The sequence below is a fragment of the Ruditapes philippinarum genome, unplaced genomic scaffold (assembly GCF_026571515.1).
Source record: "Ruditapes philippinarum isolate M1 unplaced genomic scaffold, ASM2657151v2 ctg1376_1_1_1_1, whole genome shotgun sequence".
In the NCBI taxonomy this organism is placed as follows: domain Eukaryota; kingdom Metazoa; phylum Mollusca; class Bivalvia; order Venerida; family Veneridae; genus Ruditapes; species Ruditapes philippinarum.
Window position 1 is genome coordinate 103,405 of NW_026863019.1, and position 23,709 is coordinate 127,113.

Sequence of the window (23,709 nt, forward strand, 5' to 3'; positions counted from 1 at the left end):
TTCGTACACATTTATAACAGTATACAGTAAAAACTCAGAAAACCGGACCATCTGAAAACCGGAATCTTATGAAAACCGGACGATTTTAAAAGTTTGCGTATTTTCTCTTTATAAGTTCATTGAAAAAAGTCCTCTGAATACCGGAACCTCTGAATTCCGAAAACCGGACGATTTTCTATGGCTACTAATAGGAAACATGCATAAACAATCCTCAAAACCGTACAGCAATTTCAAGTGTCATTTTTCTGTGTATTATAATGTAGCTCAACAGGTCACATGTTCAATTACCAGTTAATGATCACCTCCTTTTTATGTATGCAGGTGTTAAAACAATTCTCAGTATGTGTTTATTTTCTATATTGGCAATTAGATTAAAGCTATTTCATCATAACTGTCTTTCCCTGTATAGGTATGATTTTGCAAAATGTTTATAATTTCTTGTGTTTTTTTTTGTTTTTTTTTTATATAAAATGGCTTAAAGAATTATGAAACTTTTGTTAAATGATTCCTGTTTTGCTTAAAATTTCGATCTTGAAGTTATCTTTGCTTGGACATTTATTTAATGCAAAAATAGTACTGTTATACTAAATTCCATAAAAATTACATATTTCAAAGCCATATTAGGATATATTTCAGACAATGTGTTGTTTTAAATAACTGATTTTCTGAATTATATTCATGGATTTGCATAATAAAAATACTTAAGACATTTATTGCAAAAAGAAATAATAAGGTTTGAAAAGTAAATACAAAATTATTTAACAAAGTCATTGTTTAAACTCATCATAATTATCAATAAATGTATAAAACCTCTGAAAACCGGAATCCTCTGAAAACAGGACTTTTTGTAAAGTATTGATAGGGTCCGGTTTTCAGAGTTCTTACTGTATTATCATAATATTTACACAAAAGTAGCACAAGGGTTGAACCAATAGTTCTTTCATCAGCAATCGGTTCTTGCATGAGTTAATGTTTAATGAATACGATACTTGATTTGATATTGCCATATTTATTGAAAATTTCATCAAGATTCTCGGCACTTTGATAATAATTCGCTTTTTGTAATATTCACATACCAACATAAGTAATTGTCAACACGAGAGTACATGGCCTGGGATTCAGACGTTGATAATTTTGCTTATTCATAACATACGCGTACGTGTTGTTGATAATACCAATGTCGATTTGCAGAACAAAAGTGCCGAGTAAAGTTAGATAAAAAATACATAAACAAAATATTGCAAATTTGTTGGGTAATAATGTTATAACTATATCTCATTGATGTATAAATTCATTTTAAAAGAGGCAAAAAAAATCAATACTTTCAATCAATGAATAATTTCATATATGAACAAAATAATACATATATTCTCTTTTCACTACAAATATAGTGTACGAATACTAAGCCAAATGATTGACAAAATATCAAATTTATCAAACTTACTCAAATCACGTTAAAATGAAGTTTTTAAAGTCCCAGCATGTTGAATTCTACTTAAGCCGGTGCTAGGGGGCGTGGACGGTAACTTGCACTTTCCAGTACCGTCAATGAACAGGCTCAATCAAACCGAGCCTGCAACATTTTACAATTTTGCCGTCTTGGGCTTTCTTTAGGGATTCTGTTTTTCACTATTTTTTGTTAGAAGGCTTACCTTAAATACTTCTTCAAGGATAAAATAGTAAAAAAAATTGAAGGTTTATAAGAGTGATCTATTCCAAGCTCATTTTGTTTTTAAGAGTAAAAAACTTTGAATCTGGTTAAACAATAATTGATTGAATTTTTTTATAAAAAATACTTCTGAGTGTCTGTATAAAATGAAATATGTTAGTGTTTTCCCTTAAGAACAGAAAGTGCATACACAAATTCATTGCTGGAGGTATAAAGCCCCTCTTAAATAGCAGCATGATAGTTTGTTCAGTATCATTTTATTCTATTTATGTACCATATTCAAATGTTTAAAATAACTGAGACATATAACAACCCTTTCGGGAATCGATTACAACAATTGAAAACAATATTTGCTGTCAATTTCTTTTTTACAAGAATTAAACATTTGGTTTGATATTCAATCAAACTTTACTCTTTCACAAATCATGTGTTTGCATCTGGTTAGATCAGTTTTATGCTCAATGGGAAATCTTTGCCGCTTGTTTCATCTATCACGATAACCGATAATTCTGTCCCACCATACACCATTCTGACAAGAAGATTTCTTTCCGTTCCAAGTAAAGTATTGGGTATCTCAACATCTATTTCACCGATTTTCTCACATCCTTCATCTGTAATATACATGACATCTTTAGGTTCACCATCCACTGTACTATTCACTGGGGCTCTATCTGAAGCATAAATTGAAACTTTCGCACTTTTCTGATTCTTAAACATTGGGTGGTATCTATGTTCCTCAAGTTGCTCTTTCAGTATCACAGACTGACCTTTTTCCACATGAACCGCTAACACATCCTTGCAATAATATTTATTATCTTCAGTGTTAAGCCACTTTTTCTCTTTATTATGCTTTTTCTCATTGAAGAGACAGCGTATCTCCACACCGTAAGTATACCTTGCAATACGGCTTCTAAATATCATCGGATCATGACCATATAGAACGGCCCCTTTTAGAACAGCTTGGAAAGGCGAGGTTGGCACAACAACTTTTATATCTGGAAAATTTTCCATAATAGCTTCGCGTATATGTTGTACTACAATTGGGGATTCAGCAAATCCACCAACAAGTACAACTGTTCTGCAATCTTTAAAACCAAAAGATTGCAAAACCGTTTTCATTATATCAAACATTTTGATGCAAGTTTCTTTGAAAAGTTTGTTTCGGACAAATTCTGACCTGACCTTTATCTCGTTCTCCTCTAGGATAAAATCATGTGCATCCTTACACGTTATATTGTTCTGATCTATTTCTTTAATAATCGTGTAAGGAACTTTAAGAACAATTTTTTCAAGCCTTCGGTCCTTTTTTCCTATTGTAACTTTCTTTTGTTCAAAGTCATCTTCCATTTCTAGACACTCTATTGGCGTTGATTTACCAAATATTGTCTTCCATAATTCTCCATCAAAACTATCGAGGCAAGCTTGAAAGAAGGCGTCATTGACATTTTGACCACCAGCTAGGTCTCCTCGAGATAAGTAAATCTCCTCAAGTAAACCATCGTCTAGTACTTTAACTAAAGAAAGGTCAACAGTCAATCCTGAGAATAAATGGATAAATAAGTTGATAAATAAATGATTAATTATGAAAGAAATTCCATTCTATGTCATGAATAAGCAACAACAATCGCAGAAAGCATATATATTGCTTATTGTAATTTATAAGAATAAGAGCTTTGAAAAGTAGGATTTGTAAGAAATTGCATGGCTGACGTTTTAAACAGTGAAAAATTTTATCGTTAAAATCGTCGACGACGGAAATACATGCTGAAAAATATTAATCAGGAGCATTGTACTAAAAATGCTAAAACTTTGAAATGGGAAGCAAGTTAATTTGACAAATATTAAAGAAACTGACCGCCAAGATCTGCTGTAAGAAAGACTTGCCCCGGTGCTCCGAGCTCATTCATATTGGCTCGTTGCTCATCGGGAAGGTGGATGCAATATATTGCTGCTGCTTCTGGCTCCAACGCGAGAAGTAAATTTCTTCTTCTCGTTTTGGTAAAGCTCTAAAACACAAATTTATAAATTATCTTTGCAAATAGACATACCTGAATAACGCCTCAGCTAATTGAAAAAGCTACAATTTTAAAGCTTTCAGCTTGATAGTTAGCCGCATGTTTTCAAATAAATCAATCTAACTAATGACTCGAAAACACAGAAAGTGAACCCTTTTTTAGAAATATTCTCGTAAAAAAACTGAAAAACATATTTCAAATGTATTTACTTTTTTTAAATAAATAAAAAAGGAATGTTGTAAAATAAGATTGGTTTGATTAAGTAAGTATGTTTAAAGACAGAAGTAGTAAGTGCAATGTACCGTCTACGCCTTCAAGTTTTGGCTTCAACGATCTTAAAGATCGTTCAGTAAGATATTATTTTTGTGTGCATGTTTCTTTTTTAAGATCCTTATATTCGGACCTTTTGGGTGGTTCAAGTATTCTTTATTGGATAATGTACAATCACCATTAGATTATGTTGCCTGTTTTTTTAAATTTGTATTTTGACGTCTTGCCTGTAATATAAACGCTCTTCATAACCTCTAATATCCTTTAAAAATTCCATTTTCTTTTTAGTTCTGCTTGTTAAGGGCACATGCATATCTTTACCTAGGGACTATACAAATAGGAATATATGAAAATTGCAGACGCTGTTTGAGTTTGATTTGATTTTAACCATAATTTGTATAATTTAGACATTCCTAGTACAATATGGATAGGCAAGTTCACTTATACCTTTAACAATCTGTTACGCCAAAACAATGCTTCTCGAAAACTTAAAAGAACACATTTATATGGTCATCAGTCTTTCAGTGTATCCTATTAATATTTAGGGTCTAGATATCCCTTTGGCTTTGAACACTATTAAATGTTTCACCAATGAGTCAAATTTGAGAATTATTTTACCTTCAAAGTTATGTATGGACTTTCTGATACAAGTAAATTTGCAAAAATAACTGCTCAACTCGATGTAAGTTTAATTCTGTTTTATTACTATAATTTCCACAGAATATAGACTTTAATTGGATAAAGTATGCATATCAGATTTTTAAAAAAAAAGAAACGCTAGAAATGTTTACTTTAAGTTTATTTATTTAAATGAGTTTACATAAAACATTCTTTTTCTCTGATAGAAGCGGTGGGTCCATTGGTGCGACCGTGTGGAGCAATCGTCGCAGAAGCGGCGGTAAAAAAATGCAACCAGGTAATTTTTCGCTAAAATCGTCAAGTTTGATACCGAGTTACAGTTAAGTTGGGAAATACCTAGCTAAACGGGAGCCCAGATGTGTATTCTTTTATATGATTACACGCACATAGTGCAATTCTTTGCCATTTATGCTAACACATCTGTCCAGTTTGAGAGAGGACTCGGTTAAAGCTGAAACAATTGTTTACAAAACGACCCCTGATTACGTCGGCATCTCATCGTAAGTAGGATACTTTGTTATGTATGCAACTTATTACATGTATATAATTTATATATGACCAGTTGGTATTTCCAATATTATCATTGTTCTATTTTTAGAACATAAACTACATGTATGTACTAGAACGTTCTTAACTATTGTAGAAAACTCATGCATTATATTTAGATAGAAAATTTCTGGAATGATCTTTATTGGTGAAGTTGCTAGATTATGATTACTGTAGTAAATGGAAGACTATTCTAGAAACTTCTTAGTTAATATATATAGATTGACATTTTTCATTACCTTTACCTTTTTAGTCATCAGTAATCTTTTAAGTCATCAATATATTTGGAGTATTATTCAACTTGGAAATTAAGTGATTTATTGGAGCTTGGATTATTAATTATTCTTGTGGATTTTATTGTGGGAATTTATTCTAAAGTGTTCTTGGATTTAACTTGGATTTAACTGTGTTATTCAAAAAGGATCATTCCAGGATCAGACTAGACATTTAAGATTTTCACTTTTATTTGGACTTCAGGTATTTGTAAACGTAATTTGTTATTTTATTTTTCTTTAATATTTTTCTGTAATAAATTTGTTATATTGTTACAAGTTTGTTGCTGGCTTTTCTTTCTAGTTACGCCTGGCTCGTAACAACTTTCACTAACTAATCATATTTTATCTTATTTATTTAGGGTATTGTAATAGATCACATCGCAAAGCAGTGGGTGATTTCATGAATGACTGTTAAAGGGAAAGGCAATGTAAGAATAAAAACTTTATATAAGCAAAAGATTACTATAAAAAGTAAATATACAAATTTTCTGCGTTTAAATAATGATATTAAACGCTTGATAACAAAATTTAAAGCGCCAAATCACCGACTTCCACAATTCAGTAGGCGCGGCCATGTTTGTGTATTGGTCGTACAAAAACAGGTGTGCGTGATGTCATTACTTCACATCTTTAGACATAACATAAATAATTGTCGAATCGTAGCGAAAGATAAAGATATTACTAAATATTGACCAGACAAACAGGATGTGTAGGGAAGTTGCTTTTTTCAAAATTCATAACAATATCCAAGAAAATAAAGACACAAAAAATTCAACGGCCTACACAAGTGTCGGTCGCGGCACTTTAGACCAGTGATGCCCGTTATTCCAAACAATTCTACGTTCATGCTCGGATATTAATATAAATCCGATGTTCATTGAAGTCTCATTTTAATGTAATTAAACACTATTTCACAAATTTAATAGATACATGTGTTATTTTTTAATAAAGATTAACAATCAATTAATGCAATTAAGTATGAAAACTCACCCATGATGGGCTGTTAATGATTGAACTGCGATAATAATCATTTATAATTGGTGTACACATTTCAAAAATACAAGAGGGTAAAGATGGCCCTAAATCGCTAACCTGACCCATCGAACTCATTCGAACAATTACCTAGACAAACATTCTGACCAAGTTTCATGACAGGTGAGTCAAAAATGTGACCACTAGACTGTTAACAAGGATTATCCATATTTGAGGAGTGTGACCTAGTTTATAACCCCAGGTGACCCATATTCGAACTTGACCTAGAAATCATCAAAACATACTTTCAGACCAGTTTTCAGGATACTTGGATCAAAACAGTAGCCACTAAAGTGTTAACAAGATTTTCTATTTTTAGCTCCTGTGACCTAGTTTTTCATCCAAAATGGCCCATGTTCAAACTCATCTAACAAGCATCCTGACCAAATTTGATGATAATTGAGTCAAAAATGTGACCACTAAGGTGGTTACAAGTTTTTTCCATATTTGGGCGGTGTGACCTAATTTTGAAATCAGATGACCCATATTCGAACTTGACCTAGAAATCATCAAAACATACTTTCAGACCAAATTCCAGGATATTTTGATCATTACAGTAGCCACTAGAGTGCTAACAAGATTTTTCTATTTTTAGCTCCTGTGTCCTAGTTGTTTTATCCGAGATGACCCATGTTCGAACTCATCCGAGCAATTACCTAGAAAAGCATCCTGACCAAGTTTGATGATAATTGAGTCAAAAATGTGACCGCTTGAGTGTTAACAAGATTTTTCTATTTTTAGCTCCTGTGACCTAGTTTTCATCCGAGATAACCCATGTTCGAACTCATCTGAGCTATCACCTAGATAAGCATCCTGGCCACGTTTGATGATGATTGAGGCAAAAATGTGACCGCTAGATTGTTAACACTTTTTTTCTATTTTAGCTCTTGTGACCTAGTTTTCATCCGAGATGACCCATGTTCGAACTCATCCGAGCTATTACTTAGATAAGCATCCTGACAAAGTTTGATGATGATTGAGGCAAAAATGTGACCGCTAGAATTTTAACGAACTATGGGGACTATACGTTGCTAAAAATCCAGCCTTGTTGGTCTGAGTTGAACAGTACAATTGTATATATTTGTATGTAATTTCCAATGTTGTATTCTTGGATTGAGTTTGCCGATTTAACATTGTAAATATGTATTTCAACAAAACATTTTGTTTAACGACAAAAAATTAACTGGTTTTCTGACTGATAAGCAATACCAAGCCGACAAAACAGAAGTTACATTCTTAGCTTTACATTGTCAAACCATTATGATTCGAATCTCCATTATTCAGCTGTACACGTTTTGCAAAAGGAGATAAAAAAAGCTCGGCCAATTTCCCGCCGACTATATCATCGTAAATAAACGCATTTATCCGCACATTTTCGGTAATTACCGTGCGGTCTGATATCACAAGAAAGCAAGAACACGCACTGGCGTAGATTCCGTGAACCACACATTTTAGTTGTTTGCAAATCATGACAGTTATTCACCAAACATAATTAATTTGCATGATTGCCATTATATTCCTTTATTCAATTAAGTATTGAAAAGTTGTACATACCCCAATTCCTAGAAAAAAGAAACTAAAACTCACTAGGTAACTGACTCAATTTAACTTTTAATGGGGTTGCTAAGGGGTAAATATTTTTCAAGGAACTTATTGTTAAGATTATAAATTATTGTTAAGACTATATTCAACATGTTTGCTCTTTTTAAAGACAAATAAATTTTACTAAGGGGATTCCAATTTGCATAGAAATGAATAACATTGATTGACAGTTAAGCTGCTACCTTACAACTTTCAAATTTTCAAGTCAACATCTGGTTGAGATTTTGCTACGACTAAATACTAAAATACCAGATCAAATTCTGGCTGTTGTCTTTCCTTGTTGTAGCATTTACTATTACATTAGTAACCTTAATACTAGCTTATGACTTGACAAGAAAACGCTTTTAACGATATTCAAATTAAAACCAACGTTCCTTTCGTACATTTCTTTTTATTTTTAAGTATAGATATATTTAAGCATTTTTACCATATTTGTTTTTCAAAAATGATATTAAATGAGTCCAAAGGTAAGTATGTTCATTATCAATTTATGTATACCTTGTTTATTTTATCACTAAGAAAGCCATCACTAACAAAACTTAATACATATTCTGTGTAGTATTTCTTGTACATAAAAATAGTTATCTGCTTTTGATCAGAAAGAAAACAAGTTTAGTTTCCAGCTTTTAAGATTTAAGAGCTGTAATTGATTTAGTAAAATGCATAAAAGGGGGATCGCTGAAGATCTTAACCTACGCCAGCTTACAAATGTGTTATAATAAAAGGCTAAATCACATCCCATGACTCAAAATATATCACATTGGGGGTAAAATACACGAGTACGAATAATTTCTGCTGAGAAGTTAGCTCATCAGCAAGCGTGGCTTGTGTCCTTATATATGGGAAACATTCCCTTATGTTTATTGACCAACTTTAGTTTTTGCATATTATTATGCTCATTATCAGTATTATGACGTTCTATCAACGTTGTTACATTGTTACATTTTTTATATCTTAATCACATTTGCATTACTTGAATATCCTGTGCTAGAATGCGTTTTAACAAAATCAGAGGATATTCAAAGTCAACTGTAATGCAGTTGATGTATGCGACATATATAAGAGTTTTATTTAATGACTCATTCAAGCTGTACAGTTCAGTAAGAGTTGCCTCTCTTTATAATCTGCTTTCGTGAAAATTGGCTCCGCCTTTTAATCTTCGTCTATTTCCGTGATAATGCCATATATGGAAGTTGCAAAATCGTTTACAAATGTTAATCGCGTTATTATGTAAAATGAAAGTGTGATGATGTCAACCTGAGAGTGTTGACTGATGCATTTACATTCTGAACGTCATAATGTAAGGCATAAACCGTGTTGTGTACGTGCTATCGTGTACATTTATACGCGTCGAAAATTTGAAGTTATACTTCTTTAAATCCAGTTTGCAATTTATGTAAGTTGCGTGTAAACAGCTACCATTTTATCAAATCGAGATAATCAAAACGCTAAATCTCGGATCAACAATTAGATTTTTACTAATTTGTTTAGTAGAACCGAAGTATGCATTGTCAAGTTTCAAAGGTTGGATTTTTGGCAACGAATAGCCTCCATAACGAACAAGTGTGGCCGGACGACGGACGACGGATATTGAACGATCCTAAAAGCTCACCCTGAGCTAGCTCATGTGAGCTAATAAGCAACTCTTTTAAAAAGTAAATTGTGCAGAGGTCTGCCGATCAGAGGTCAACATTGCTGCGTGGTATTTATTTACATCTTGAACTTTCCATTGCAATCGATGGTATTTATAAAAATGTTTCTTTATACTTTGATGTCAAAGCATGACAAAGCTTATGCCTTGATATATATTATTGGATTTAGTTGAGATTATACGCTGAAAAAAATACATGACCGGCTTCATACACGGTACACATACAAAGCGAAAATAAAGTTCAAAATATAAAGATTTATCGTCAATTTGAAGGAGTTTCTCTCTTTTACTTACAGTGTACAAATTAAATTAACTAAATAACTTAAATGGAGTATCTTTGAAATTTTAGCAGTCATTGCCTAAACCATGTGGTCAGGGATCATCGGCAAGCTTGATCATCGGGCAAATGTTAATTAATATCGAGGCGTTTTCAATTAATTATTAAAAGCATTTCATTTCAATACGATATTTCCATACACTTTATTGATTATCCTATATAAAGAAAAACTTGAATTGAAGATAGTGGTAATTATAAGGTTAACGTAACAACCACCCATTATCGGAGAAAAAATTTAATTTGACAAAGCATCCATTTAATGTCCGAATCATGCGATAATTTCAATATCGGTATCTACATATACCTCTTGGTAATAAAGGGTATGTCGGGGGTGGGTGGATACGTCCTATAAACGTTGTCTTTGCCTTCTTGATCTTTATTCTCTTATTTAACTTAACACAGTCTTTTTATCCGAAATTAATTTAATTCCGATAATATCTTTATTTAAGTAACAACTATCACAAAATCATACAATATTGTTTTTTGTTATTGAAATACCGACAATTTTTTTATTTTTACTCGATTGTTTTTTCTAATTTAAGAGGTGAATACACAGTTCACTCTTCATGTGCGTAAAGCAATTATCTTATTCAAATTTTAAGACGCTTCTGTTACAAATATAAAGAATGAAAAGTAAAACAACAGAGATAATTTTCTTAAACTTTGCATGATTAAATAGAATCTTTAAGGACACTATTTGTAGAGATCCTTTAGAGATACTTATCCCCATTTTTAAACATCTGCTTCTGAAATGGCACAAAAGAGTTAAAATATTACTTTCAGGTGAAGATTACTCTAAAAAATGGATGGTGATCTCCATTCATTTTTCAAAATTCTCTTTAATCATAAATTATCTCCGCTATTATAAATGTTCCTTCTTGACCTTATTTTACCACCTTTAATTTAAGAATTTTTTTTCATTTTAGGTCATTATGCCAATTCTAAAACAATTCATATGTAAAATATACTTCTGCTATGCCTCAATGAGAATACTGATTTTTTTTCTAAACTATCATAGAATCTTTAATAACTTCACATAAACAAAGGCATAATAAAATATGTCGCGTAGAATTTCAACACATATCGAACACGCATACTATTTGGGGGGTGGGGGATTGCATACTCTTTTTCGTGGAATGGCACTAACTTGAATAATTGAAGATTCGATGATTACCTTTGTTAAAACTTATGTGCGGATGATTCTAAATTCAAAATAAATCACAATTTTCATGTTGAATCGTGCTTAAGACTTTAAACATTATGATTTATGTTTCAGGGTCAGTCGGGATCAAGCAAATTGTTTCCGGGCTGTATAACATCGATTGATTTTATTTTTTAATCCATGAACGATATACCCTTTCAACTATCACAAACCATTTAGAACTTAATTGTCTTGCTTCGTCTTGCCCTTGCCCTGTAAGTGATATACCTGCTGCTTTGTGTTCGTTTAAGACATTTGTTTTACCTTTGATATGTTTCTACATGATCATTTCTGTGTTCTGTGGTTTTATAGTTAAGATCATTCGTAACCTCTCCTGTTTTTGTTGTTGTCTTGTATTGTTCGGTTGTGTTGGTGGTGCATTCATTAAATGCAAATTCAGCTTACTTGTTAATCATTACTTTCATACTTTACTTGTTTAACTTTTTGTAACCATCAACATGGGTTAGAATTTTGTTTGACGGGGATTCATTCTATTAACAATCCCTCGTTTTACAGAAATTTCATGGGGCTAAGAGTGAGAAGGCACATCAAACCAATAATTTGTTGATATTTCTTTTTATATCTTATATACCTAGGACGGTGATTTGCGTCATACAAAATGCTCAATACAAGTACAACTCGGGTTTTAACTTTTCATTTCCCGATCCGAAAGACAATGCCATAACTGTTCGAACATGGTTGACGATGATGCATGTATTATTTAATGAACGTATTATCGGTAAACTTTGAGTGATATTTTAACATAGTTCGAGTTCGTCATATGAAACATTAGTTTAAGACATGAACATGACTCGTACCCGATTTACACTTCGGTGCTTAGGTATTTCAGAAATCAGCATACGGTTCTCAACTCTATTGTGTTCGTTTTCACTTTGCACGGTGCATTGCCTTCCTTTGCGAGGCAAACGCCATACCGTTGTTTATCCATTTACTGTTTTAAGAAGTTAAAACCCTTGCATAATTAACAAATGAAAAAAGAATGATGTGAAAACAAAACAGACAGTCATTGTAAAACTACTTATTATGTTTTGCAATTTTTGATACCAGTTAAAGAATTTAACACTCCGTCAAAAAAACATCCCTTTTTTATAGCTACAGATAACTTTATAAAGAAGTTTACAAGTAACAAGAGACACCACAGCGTAGCTCATACCAGCGTAGGGGTTACATGTTAAACCTGAGATACATTTGTCATCCAAGGTATATACTTTCCCTTCAATACTCATTTGTCGGCAAAACGTTAAAATAAGGTTACTAATACGATATCCATTCTACACGTGTTCTTACTCTTCCTCTTCCTTTTAGCGTTTTCATCTTGTATGGCTTATATGAACGTATATGTAACGTACAATTCATACATCGTGTATGCGGGAAATTTTGGAGCAATTTTAAATTTGTTTTCTATACGTGTGGCAATGTTCATCTTCTATGACAATGTATCTATGTGCGATGTATACGTTTGTGTTTTTTATGTAATGCATCTTTTGATAGAAAAGCTACAACGTGATTTACTATTCTTACGCGTATAAAAATCTCAACTTTAACTATTACTATTTTTGACTGTTAATTTAACAGTAAAATTGACTGGTAAGAGGCTTTCTGCAATTTTTTTTACGGTTCATATGATGGGATATGTGTAAAAACATGTTTAATAATAACAACTGATGCAAGCCTCTGCATCTTTAAAGCAGCTTTTCTAACACTTCGTTACTTTAGTACACATACATAATATGAGTTAACAATTTCTGCACTAAGGTGGCAGCCAATAGATATATACCTTTTCTATTTCCTCTGTATCTTCCATTAATGCCTTTTCCATCGCATATCTCATAAACGCCTTTGCCATCTCTGACCAAATTGCGGGAACAGTAACTACCCAAAGTGTTTTGTCTAGGTTAACTCTTTGTCCCTTTTCTTTTAGATTGTTTATGAAGTGGTCCTTCAACGCTTTCAAAAGTTTTGACAAAACGTGTAATAGTGGGAACGGTCTATGAAGTTGATCCTCTACTATCATTTCGTAATCAATATTCTTGAAAATAAGATTTTAGTTTTGTCAAAATGTCACTTATGTTTATAACAATTGAAACAATATCAATTACTTGAGGCAAATTTTAAAGTAAACAGTGTACAGATCAGTTTAAAATTAAATTAGAATTTTAATTTTATAATGTAACTTTGAGATAAACATATGGTAATACAAAAAAAAAACACGCCAATATTTTCCTTACATGCAGTCTTTGTTGAAATCATTTTCTAATCTTAATATTTCAACTTCAACTTCAATATAGATACCCAAGATAACAAGACACATAAAAGTTCTAATGGACACAATATAGACACGTATGGAAACCAATCAAATGAGGGGTGAGGGGCCCAGGGATGAATAAACGGATGTGGTGTTTGAGTGAAACTGCAAGAAATAGAATGTTTGTCCTTAACTCCGTATATAACCAGTACACGTTAGTAGTTTAAGGTAAACAACAAATATGTCAGGCTAAATATTTTAGCTATACACTGGTCCATATTTTTTCGTATTGGATTTAATAGAATTTAAAATGTCAGCTTTAATTTTTATGCATAAACAACACTTGTACAATTGAAATCATCATAGTAACATACATGTGTACTTTAAGGTAGTACACCCCTAATACACTATCTCTACTATGAAGAGTATTCAAATAGGCTAGAATCACTGTGTATTGAAACTGAGGGGCGTGGGTTCAAAGCCCAGAAGGGGCAACTTTTTTTTTCTGTTTAACATTTTTTATTAATCTCTAAGATCCCTTATGGAAGAAAAAAAGTGTTTCATTTTAATTATATCATTATTGTAGGTATTTATTTACTAAATAATGCCAAATTTAATAGCAAATATGATACCAGATATTTTTTAAGTTTAATAAAATAAAAACTACACGGTAAAAGTATTTTATATTTTGCAAGACCAACCAATATACATTTAAGAAAATTAAGGAAAACTTTGAAAGCAGCCCCTCATTGTGGAAAATTTAGGGATATTTAAAGTAAGGCGTTTTACATAGGGAAATGGTCAAATAAGGGAAGAGTAGGTGGGATAGGGTTACATTTTTATACATATTAAAAACATTTCGTTTAAAAATATTCATTTTGCTTGTGTAATTTCTTACCTAAATGTCATTATTTGTTTCTTGACAATGAGCAATATGAAAACATTTTTCATAATGATATTATAGATTATTTAGAGTTTCCTCAATTCTGAAAAAAGGCCTTCTAATGGCAAAGTTTTAGTTCAGAAAAATGCCCATAACTTATAAACCACACGGTTAATTTTGCTTAAATTTTGCATACAGGCGACATTTAAGGCATATAACTGTGCTATGTTGTCAATTTTACAGTTCCTTATAGTGACAATTAGGAGTGTTCTACCTTAAATGAATTACCAAATGTTCATTGTATCTCGCAAGGTTGTCAATTTTCTAAACGCTTCAAAATTTGTTACAAAGTGTAATAAAAGTAAAATCTATCAATTTGATTTACACTCAAATACTGAGACACATGGTACTAAGAAGTTCCATTATTTTATGTGCAATATACTCTTTCTCATTTTCCCTCTCCGTTTTCGTTTCATTCAGTTAAACGGAATTGCATTTATACTATTATATCTTTATCTATTTATTTAATAAAAGTATCACTGTCGCAAACTGAGGTAAGTAAAGAACTTGCAATAATAACGACTGCTTATTTTATATATTTAAAATAAGATATTACTAAAACTTGGTTATGCTTACCTTTGTATACAAAATATGTTTGAATCTTTTAAACAGGTACCATGTTTCATGTAAATTGTCTGCATCACCTCTGCCTAAGGTTTTCTTTTTATCTTTTTCGTGCTCTTTGGCCATATTTATATATATTCTTTCAGCTTCATATCCAAAGGAATCAATTTCGTATTTACTTGTATCATCTCCATTTGCTTTGAGAAGCAAACAGGTTGTAGTTTTATGAAGCTGAAATGAAAAATGAACAGTGTTTCAAGTTCTCGTCCACTGCACTGCCACAAAATACAACCAGGTAGGTTTCTGTTGAAAATCGGACGGTAATTTTCCAAAACGGTTATATTTATCTCGAACCTAGAATTTATCTAGGAAATCATCCAAAAACATACTTGAACACATACAATTTTAAGTCAGGTCATTCAAAAAATCTATAGTGTAACTAAACGCTGTGCTTGAGATGATAAAAATAATTTTGCATCATCATAAATCTTCAATATTTTGTACTGATGCAAGTCTTAAAAAATCCGTATAAAATGACAATATGCCTATCTTAAATTAATAATCAATATATATTTATATTTATATAATATATTTTTCGGTAGTGTTTGACTGATGAAATATGGAAAAAACGTTTTATATTCTCAACATTCTTTTTCAATTTTACTCTATTAATTACCATGACAAACTATTGGTAAGTCACAATCAAAAATGAACGATGTTGAAGGTATTTTCCAATATTTCTTGTGGTGTTCCTCAAACATCAATTTAAGTACTTCTATTGTGTTTAATCTATGTAATGATATGTCAGCTGTTGTTTAAAATTAACTTTTACTTTTTGCAGGTGACTCTGGTATCATGGTTGCTGTTAAAATGAAATCTACAGATGAAATAACCTTCAATGAGGAAATGAAGCCAAGCAAATGATATGCAAATGGCTTGTTGCATTACATTTAGGTATAGCTGTGTAAATCCTTTTCTGCTCAAAGCTCAAAGTTAGGTTAAATCCAAACTTAAATGTATTTTGTAACGGTCAGGTCATTCAGCCAACCTCAGTAATTTGTTGCCTTGCTGTCAAACTGTATTAAGGTTTATCTTGTGATCGGTTATTAAAAAGCTTATCATATTGAAAAAAACTGTAAAAAGGTGTGTCGCTTATTTAGTGACATTTTGGCTATGCTTGTTTCTTTTGGTTTTATAGTCGAGATATGATTTGGATGGATGAAAAACCTACAATCTGAAGAATATTGATAAGGTTTGCCCTGAATTTGGCACTTACATATCTTATTGACCATGAACAACTTATATCTTTCAGTTGGCTACCAGTGTCTAAACGAGTTGATCAAATCATTCTGACTCAATTTTTTTAAATGTAGGCATGGCCCCCGATTATAAGGTATATTTTTTCATTGCCACCAATTTCGCAGTCCCACAGGGCAATGGTTTAGGTAAAAAAATCATTTGCTTCTTTTGGTTGAAAAATATGGAATGAGTTACCTCTTCAATAACCAGTGATTCACAGTCCGATGCTGTCAAAATCCACTTATTTTTAAGTCTTTTTTGTAACCGTTTAATTAAGTATTTGGTATCATGTGTAAATGTTTTATTTTAACAATTTTTGACACAAAAATACAGGACAGAAAAAATACTTTTAAATTTAAGTTTTTATTTATGGAACCTAAATCGAGAAGGACTGTCTGTCTTAACGACTTTTCCAATTTTTTTTTTGGGTTTGTGCGACGTTAATGTCTACCAACCCTTACTTATATCCACTCCCAAAATTAAAGCATATCTCATTTAATTGATGTTCATCTGACTGTGACTCCCTGTGATTCGAGATAAAAATCCTGATACAGAAAATACTATTCATGATTTAAATAATATGGATTGTAGATTTGAAGAATTAGATGAAACAAAAACTGTTCAAAAATTTATAGCGCTGTTAAAGAAGTTAAAAGGGGAAAGCATTTGGTAGTGATTTTATTTTGAATGAATATTTGATTGAAAGTGTTGATATTTTAGGGTCGCATATTTGTGATGTTTTTAATGCAATTTTAGATTCTGGATATTTTCCGGATAAATGGATGGAAGGTGTTTTGTACCAGTACATAAGAAAGGTGATAAGAATGATGTTAACAATTATAGGGGTATTACACTAGTTAGTCGCTTTTCTAAGTCATTCACTATAATCTTAAATAAACGTATCACGTCCATTTGTGAATAATGTTATATCTGGTGCACAGTTTGGTTTTAGAAAGGTTAAATCAAGTGTTGATGCTTTATTTATATTGTTTAATATAGTTCAACATTCTCTAAATGAAAATAAAAGATCATTTTGTGTATTTGTTGATTTAAAAAAATGTTTTGATACTATATATAGAAATGCATTGTGGATGAAATTGTATAACTTAGGAGTACAAGGTAAATTATTAAGAATTATACGGGACATGTATACTAAAGTTAACTCTTGTGTTAGGTCATGTAACGATTATTCCTCGTATTTTGAGTATGCTATAGGCTTACGACAAAGGGAGATAACGTTTCCAGTACTTATTTCTCTATTTGTAGATGATTTAGAATTGTTTTTACATGAAAATATCAGCTCCGGACTTGATATATAAAAAAATTGTTTTACTTTTACTTTTATTTGCTGATGATATGGTGATATTAGGTAAAACCCCTCAGGAATTGCAAATGCATTATCTGAATATTGTCAAAATTGGGGATTAAAAGTGAATACAGATAAAACTAAAATTGTTGTATTTAAGAAAAAGAGGGCGGGTATTAGAAAACGATTATTGGTCATATAATGGTAATGATATTGAAATAGTGAATGATTTTAATTAGCTTGGAACAGTTTTCAATTATACTGGTAATTTTACACTAAATCAGGAACACTTTACAGGTAAAGCGTTAAAGGCGTTGAATGTTTTGCTTTTAAATTGTACAAAGTATGATTTTAAACTTAAGTTATTATGTCAGTTATTTGATTCTTTTGTTGGCTCAATTATGAATTATTCTTCAGAAATATGGGGCTTCACAAAATCAAAACAGATTTAAAGAATACATTTGAAATTTTGTAAAATGATTTTGTTAGTAAGAAATACTACCTGTACTGTTGGTGTATATGGAGAGTTAGGAAGGTATCCTTTGTTCATATCCCGTTATGTACGCATTGTTAAATATTGGTTTGAGTTGCTCTATACAGACAATATTATTTTACGCTCAGTTTACCAGTTAGCATTAAATAATTGTAATAAAGGATTATGTAACTGGGTAACATATGTTAAAAAGCTTTTGTGTGACTATGGTTTTACAGATGTTTGGAATAACCCATATATTGTATATTATTGATTTTAAAAACTTTATTCCGGTATTTATCGAAAGAATCAAGTTCTGTACTAGGTTTATATAATGTGTTAGCTAACTTTTTATTACGCAGAATATCTTGATTTGATGCCTACTCACTTGTGACCATTTATTACTAGATTAAGAACTTCTGCACATAGCCTAAGAATACAAACTGGAAGATATGCTAGAAATAGAATACAAAGAAATGAACGTTATTGTCAATGTTGTTCTCTAAGAGTCCTGGGAGATGAATTTCATTTTATTCTCATATGTCCATGTTATTCAAGTATTCCTAGCAATAATATTAAAAGATACTATTTTGTAAATCCAAGTATGTTTAAATTTATAGCACTGTTACAAAGTAAAAATAGGAATGAGCTATGCAAATTAGCAGTTTATTATCAAAAAGCTATGACTATTAGAAATTCAATAATAAATTATGTTCAATGATAATACGCAATATTTGTTAATATGTTCATCCTCGTTTAACTGAGGCTTAACAACATAATGTTTGAATATTAGCATTATTTTTGTCTTTTATATTATTGCATTGTTTGCTCGCACTGAAATGTATTTGTTACTCTGAAATTATATGATGTATATGATGATGTACTATGTACAAATCAAAGAAATAAAAGTTCTGTTCTGTTCTGTGATTTGTTTAACGACCCTAAAACTTACATCACAATCGGTAATTTAGGCCTGTCTAACGACTTTTGAAAATAGGAGATCGTAGAGTGAATTGTTTATTGTGCAATGTGTATAGGCTGCAACAAGTGCGCTAAGTAGCTACTTATACTGCAGTTAAACATTGGCAGACGATAGTTAGGTTTTGCATTTGTCTTAATATTTGTAAAATGTACGGTTTTTTTTTCTTGAAAATCCCTGTAAAACTTGATGGTATGAAGACTGGATAAATGGTTTAACAAATTTTACTATTGATTACATTAGATTTTAATTATTTAATCATGAAACTTATACAATCAAGGCTCACGAACTCAATTCAATATAATTCCTTTTGACTAATGTTTATGAGAGTAAATTATATAAAGTTAAAAATGTTTTAGTCCCAAACTACTTTTTGCTACTTTGCATATGATAAAAATCATGGCTATTTCATTTAGTCAATTTAAATTTGAAAAGTACCACGTAACATAACATTTCCATATAAATTGTTTTAGTTTAATTTTGATTTTGTTAAGTCAAATACAGTTTTGTTTATGTACAAGTAGTAATGAAGTTCTAATCTTATAATACAATCATAATGATCAAATGAAAGGAAAAAGATATAGCTAACCATCTATAAGTGTGCAAACATGCTTATGTATTATATGCAACGGAAGCTACGAACTTGTAAATTAGGTTTTTCTTATGTTAGTTCAGATGATTAGATCTATATGAAAACCGGGAACCTTCAATTTAAAGATTAGATTAAGAGACATATTATTTGCAGTGCACAGTTACAGTCATAACTGCTAGGTATACATTGCCGCATTTTTAAAGGTATGAGACTCGAATATTGGCAACGAACGCCACCATACCACTAGTGATCTAGCCAGAGGGTAATGTGTTACGTTACAAATGTATACGAGTGAAATGGAAATTGTTATAATCATTAACTTCGATAGTTTCGATATTTTTTTTATTTACAATATTTTTGTTTTAAGTACCTACTTATATCTGTACTAAAATTCTAAAACATTAACATAAAAGACGCGGTATTTGTACATTATAACAAAATAGGTTTTTGAATAAAATCTATTTTTAGTATTTCAAACAAATCAATGTGAAATATTACAATTTTATAACACCTTGAAGTATTGTGAATTCTGCATTTCAAGTTTGTTTATATATAACTCTTAATATATTTCAATCTTAAGTTAAAGTCAATATACCTGTCAAAACCATCTTAACGTTTTATTGCCTTTATTAAGACATATATCAACACAACTTTACTTTATATCTAATACGATCCCGGATGCCGGGCGTCCCAGATCCCACCGTATTTGCAACACATACGAGTGTATTAGGAATTCGTACACATTTTTAACACATGAGAGGAATTCGTATATGTGAAATTTGTGGTTCAACAACTACTTTACTAACTTTCACGACACGAGAGAAAATGGACATAATGTCACTGTAATACAAATAATTTACAGTATGATACTCTGTCTATAGAAGACAAAACGATTTATGCACTGGATTTGAAAATAACCTGGATATTTGAAATCAAATGTACTTTAGTAAGTCAATGAGTGAATTGACAGTTTGAGACAAGTTGTAATATACTAGTGACATTAAGCTATAAGAAAAAAGAAAAATACCTGTAATGCCCCGCTTCCCCAGTTAGTATTGAACTGGATGTTTCCTCTATCCCTTACAAAATCTGTCCTCCATTGCCAAGCATATCCGCTATATGTACTGCCAAAATCTATGGCAACAACCAGCTCTGGTTTTTGAATAATACTCTGAAAATATTAGAAATGTGTGTACAAATAAGAATATTGAAAGGAGCAGGACTTTATAAAGCAATGTGAAATACGACACATTTATGGATCGGATGATCGAAGTCACTTTTAATTACTTTTCAAGGGTGAAGTGGTATTATAAATGAAGAACGAGTATTTTCCTTGTTCTGTATAGTAGACAAAATAAATACGAGAACACAGGATTGCAGATATACAAAGGACAGGACATTAAGTGGTGTTATACTTGTTTCAAATGAGCAAAATGGTTAAAAAAATGACAAAATGTCGTCCGAGGCATTAACGTTTGTAACGCCCGCATGTTTTTGTCCAGGTAGTTAGGTTTGTACTTCCCTTTGCCCCTAGTCTTGTTTTATTTTGTTATTTGTGACCCCAACCCTTTCTCAGACCCGCAAGTCCCTTCCTCTAAACTCCTTTACCAATGTAGGCCTATTTCAAAATCGTCTTCGTATTGTATTATTTCCTATTATGTATTATGATAGGAATCACCCCTTCCGTGCTTTGTCATTGGCGATGTCCAGTCCCCTTCTTTATTTGGTGTATTGCTGGAATCCTTGCCGGCGGTCCTGTGTTGCTTGGTAGTGCATGTGTTGCGTTCATTGAACGCCGCCCTTCCTTGTCTACTTAACCTTTATTCATATTGTAGTTTATATTGAATGGACATTTATTAAGGCAATGGTTATGAAACACTAAGTTTATGTTTCAGCGTCTTAGCTTCTGATTTGATGAACTTGTTACAGATATAAACTGGCCATGTAAGATTGATAAGTGATAATTCTGGTCATTTTTTGCTACTCATTCATCCCGTTCAACAAACAAGACAAAATAAGTTTCTGTAAATACTGTATAAATGTATTCCTTTGCATGTTAAGCAAATACAGTTTTAATTCACAAAATGAAAAACACCTTGTTCATTTGCACTATGGTGCAACTTTTATTTCCATCATTTTTGTTATCATCATATGAAATAAAACATAGTCTACATCTTTTGAAGTTTTTATATATTTTTCTAATTTATCACCACAATTCATATTACGTTGTACAAGGTTAGAAGACACCCAGCAGAGCAACGAATAAAAGGTACAAGGGCAAACAGACGGGACACGGAGTCGTCGTACCAATAAATGATGAAAATAACATTTATAAAAGCAAGCAAATTAACAAAAGTGTAACAAATTGTCATGAAAATATATTTGTAATTAGTCAATATGATCTTTGTTGTTTTTTGTGTTTTTTTTTTATTTTAACCAAAAAATAAAAATTAAAAAAAATTGCAAATATTATACTTTTAAGTACAAGTTTGTGTATTGCAACGTTATTTGACACTTGCATGTTAAAGGAGTTATACATTATTGACGAAAATATTTTAGGCTTGTTGGAAGCATTTCAAAACTTAAAGATTTGAATAAAAGAGAAAAAAACGACTAGAATAATCGCTTGTTAAATATCAAAATATGTAAGTTATCAGTTAATATCATTAAAAACCTCCGCAAATCAGAAGCTAGGAAGCTGAAATCCAGAACCATTGCTTTAATTAATGGGCATACACAGGAATTTCAAAATTACATACAAACCCAATGACTCAGGCAAATTATGGGTGGGCGCGATAAATTCTCATGTTTCAGTCGCCATTTTGTCAAGTTTGCAACCATTTTGCTAGCTTAAACCAACCAAGTATGCAATCACTTAAATTCCAGCCAATTGATTTATTAATGTTATTGTAAAGGTATAAGATTTATGTGACATTTGCATACTTTTCAAAAACCTTTTCTTTTTACATTTTAATACAATTGAAATGATCATTTATCAAATGTACGTGGGCGAAAAATGAGATCACAGACAACAATGAGCTTTTAATATATCAAATTCATTTGCTGAGAGCAATAACACACTTATTAAGATATAAGGTAAACTGAATTACCTTAAAATCCCATACTACTAATTAATATCGCTATATAATAGTACACTGACATATTAAAACATATTATTTGTAACATTACCAATTGACTCCATGCAATTTTCTTATGCAAAAATATATTTCAACGTGAGAAAAGAAATTTATACTTACGAGTTCCATTCTTACAGTATCTAAAAGCCTTGTATTAATCTATAACTGAAATTCAAAATATATTCTTTATCAAAACTTCTGTCTTCAATTTCGAACACAAATCGGACTAGACGAATCAAAAGATTAACGCGGAAGTTTTAAAATATTTATGCGCAGTTTACGATATAAATAGGCAAAGAAACTTTTCAAATACAACTTGTTTGAGTTACGCATGAACAAGTTGAAAATTGCAAATTTATGTCAAGGACAATAACACTTAAAAAACTGAAAACAACCACAATAAAATATCCAGGTGCACAGCTTCACATATTGAACAAGATTCCGATAAAGTTTGTTGTCTCTAGCTCATAACACTTTAAGAGGGGCGTATGGCAAAACGATCTGGAGCGGATTTTACTAAGTCAATGACAATTACTCAACAAACTCTGATTAAATATACAAACAAACCCCTAACTTACATTTCTTTACGGATTTATGACTCTAGGTCATATACTTTTTTGAGGTACGCACGACACTAATTGAACATTGCGAACTTAAATAAGTGAAGGGCAGTTACTCTACAAATACAAAAAAAAAATGCACAAGCAAAACCCCAGATGCACCACTTCACATGCTAATCAATATTTCTGAAGAGTTTCATGACTCCATGTCAAATACTTCTTAAGCTACGCGCGGCACAAGTTCAAAATTGCTTACTTAGTCATGAAAAATTACTCTAAAATGCTGAATTATTCCACAAGCAAACCCCATGAGGCACAACTTCACATGCTGATCAACATTCCTATACATTTTGT

At 31.5% G+C, this 23,709-nt stretch overlaps 1 protein-coding gene across 1 annotated transcript; it reads right to left on the reverse strand.

Annotated features, from left to right (window-relative positions):
- LOC132720904 (heat shock 70 kDa protein 12B-like) lies at positions 1–23,201 on the reverse strand. The gene is made up of 6 exons (XM_060705137.1): positions 22,916–23,201; positions 20,686–20,829; positions 15,023–15,241; positions 13,036–13,287; positions 3,525–3,675; positions 1–3,207 (listed from the first exon to the last, which is right to left on the reverse strand). The coding sequence occupies exons 1-6, from the start codon at positions 22,922–22,924 to the stop codon at positions 2,111–2,113; spliced, it is 1,872 nt and encodes a 623-aa protein (XP_060561120.1). The 5' UTR covers positions 22,925–23,201; the 3' UTR covers positions 1–2,110.
- Positions 23,202–23,709: the final 508 nt, after the last annotated feature.

What these genes read in the sequence shown, in the direction of transcription:
- LOC132720904 (XM_060705137.1), bottom strand. An exon ending in GGGGAAGCGGGGCATTACAG is followed by an intron (nt 15,242 to 20,685) that starts GTATTTTTCTTT and finishes TTTTCATTTCAG; the next exon opens with CTTCATAAAACTACAACCTG. An exon ending in ATACAGAGGAAATAGAAAAG is followed by an intron (nt 3,676 to 13,035) that starts GTATATATCTAT and finishes TTTGTGTTTTAG; the next exon opens with AGCTTTACCAAAACGAGAAG.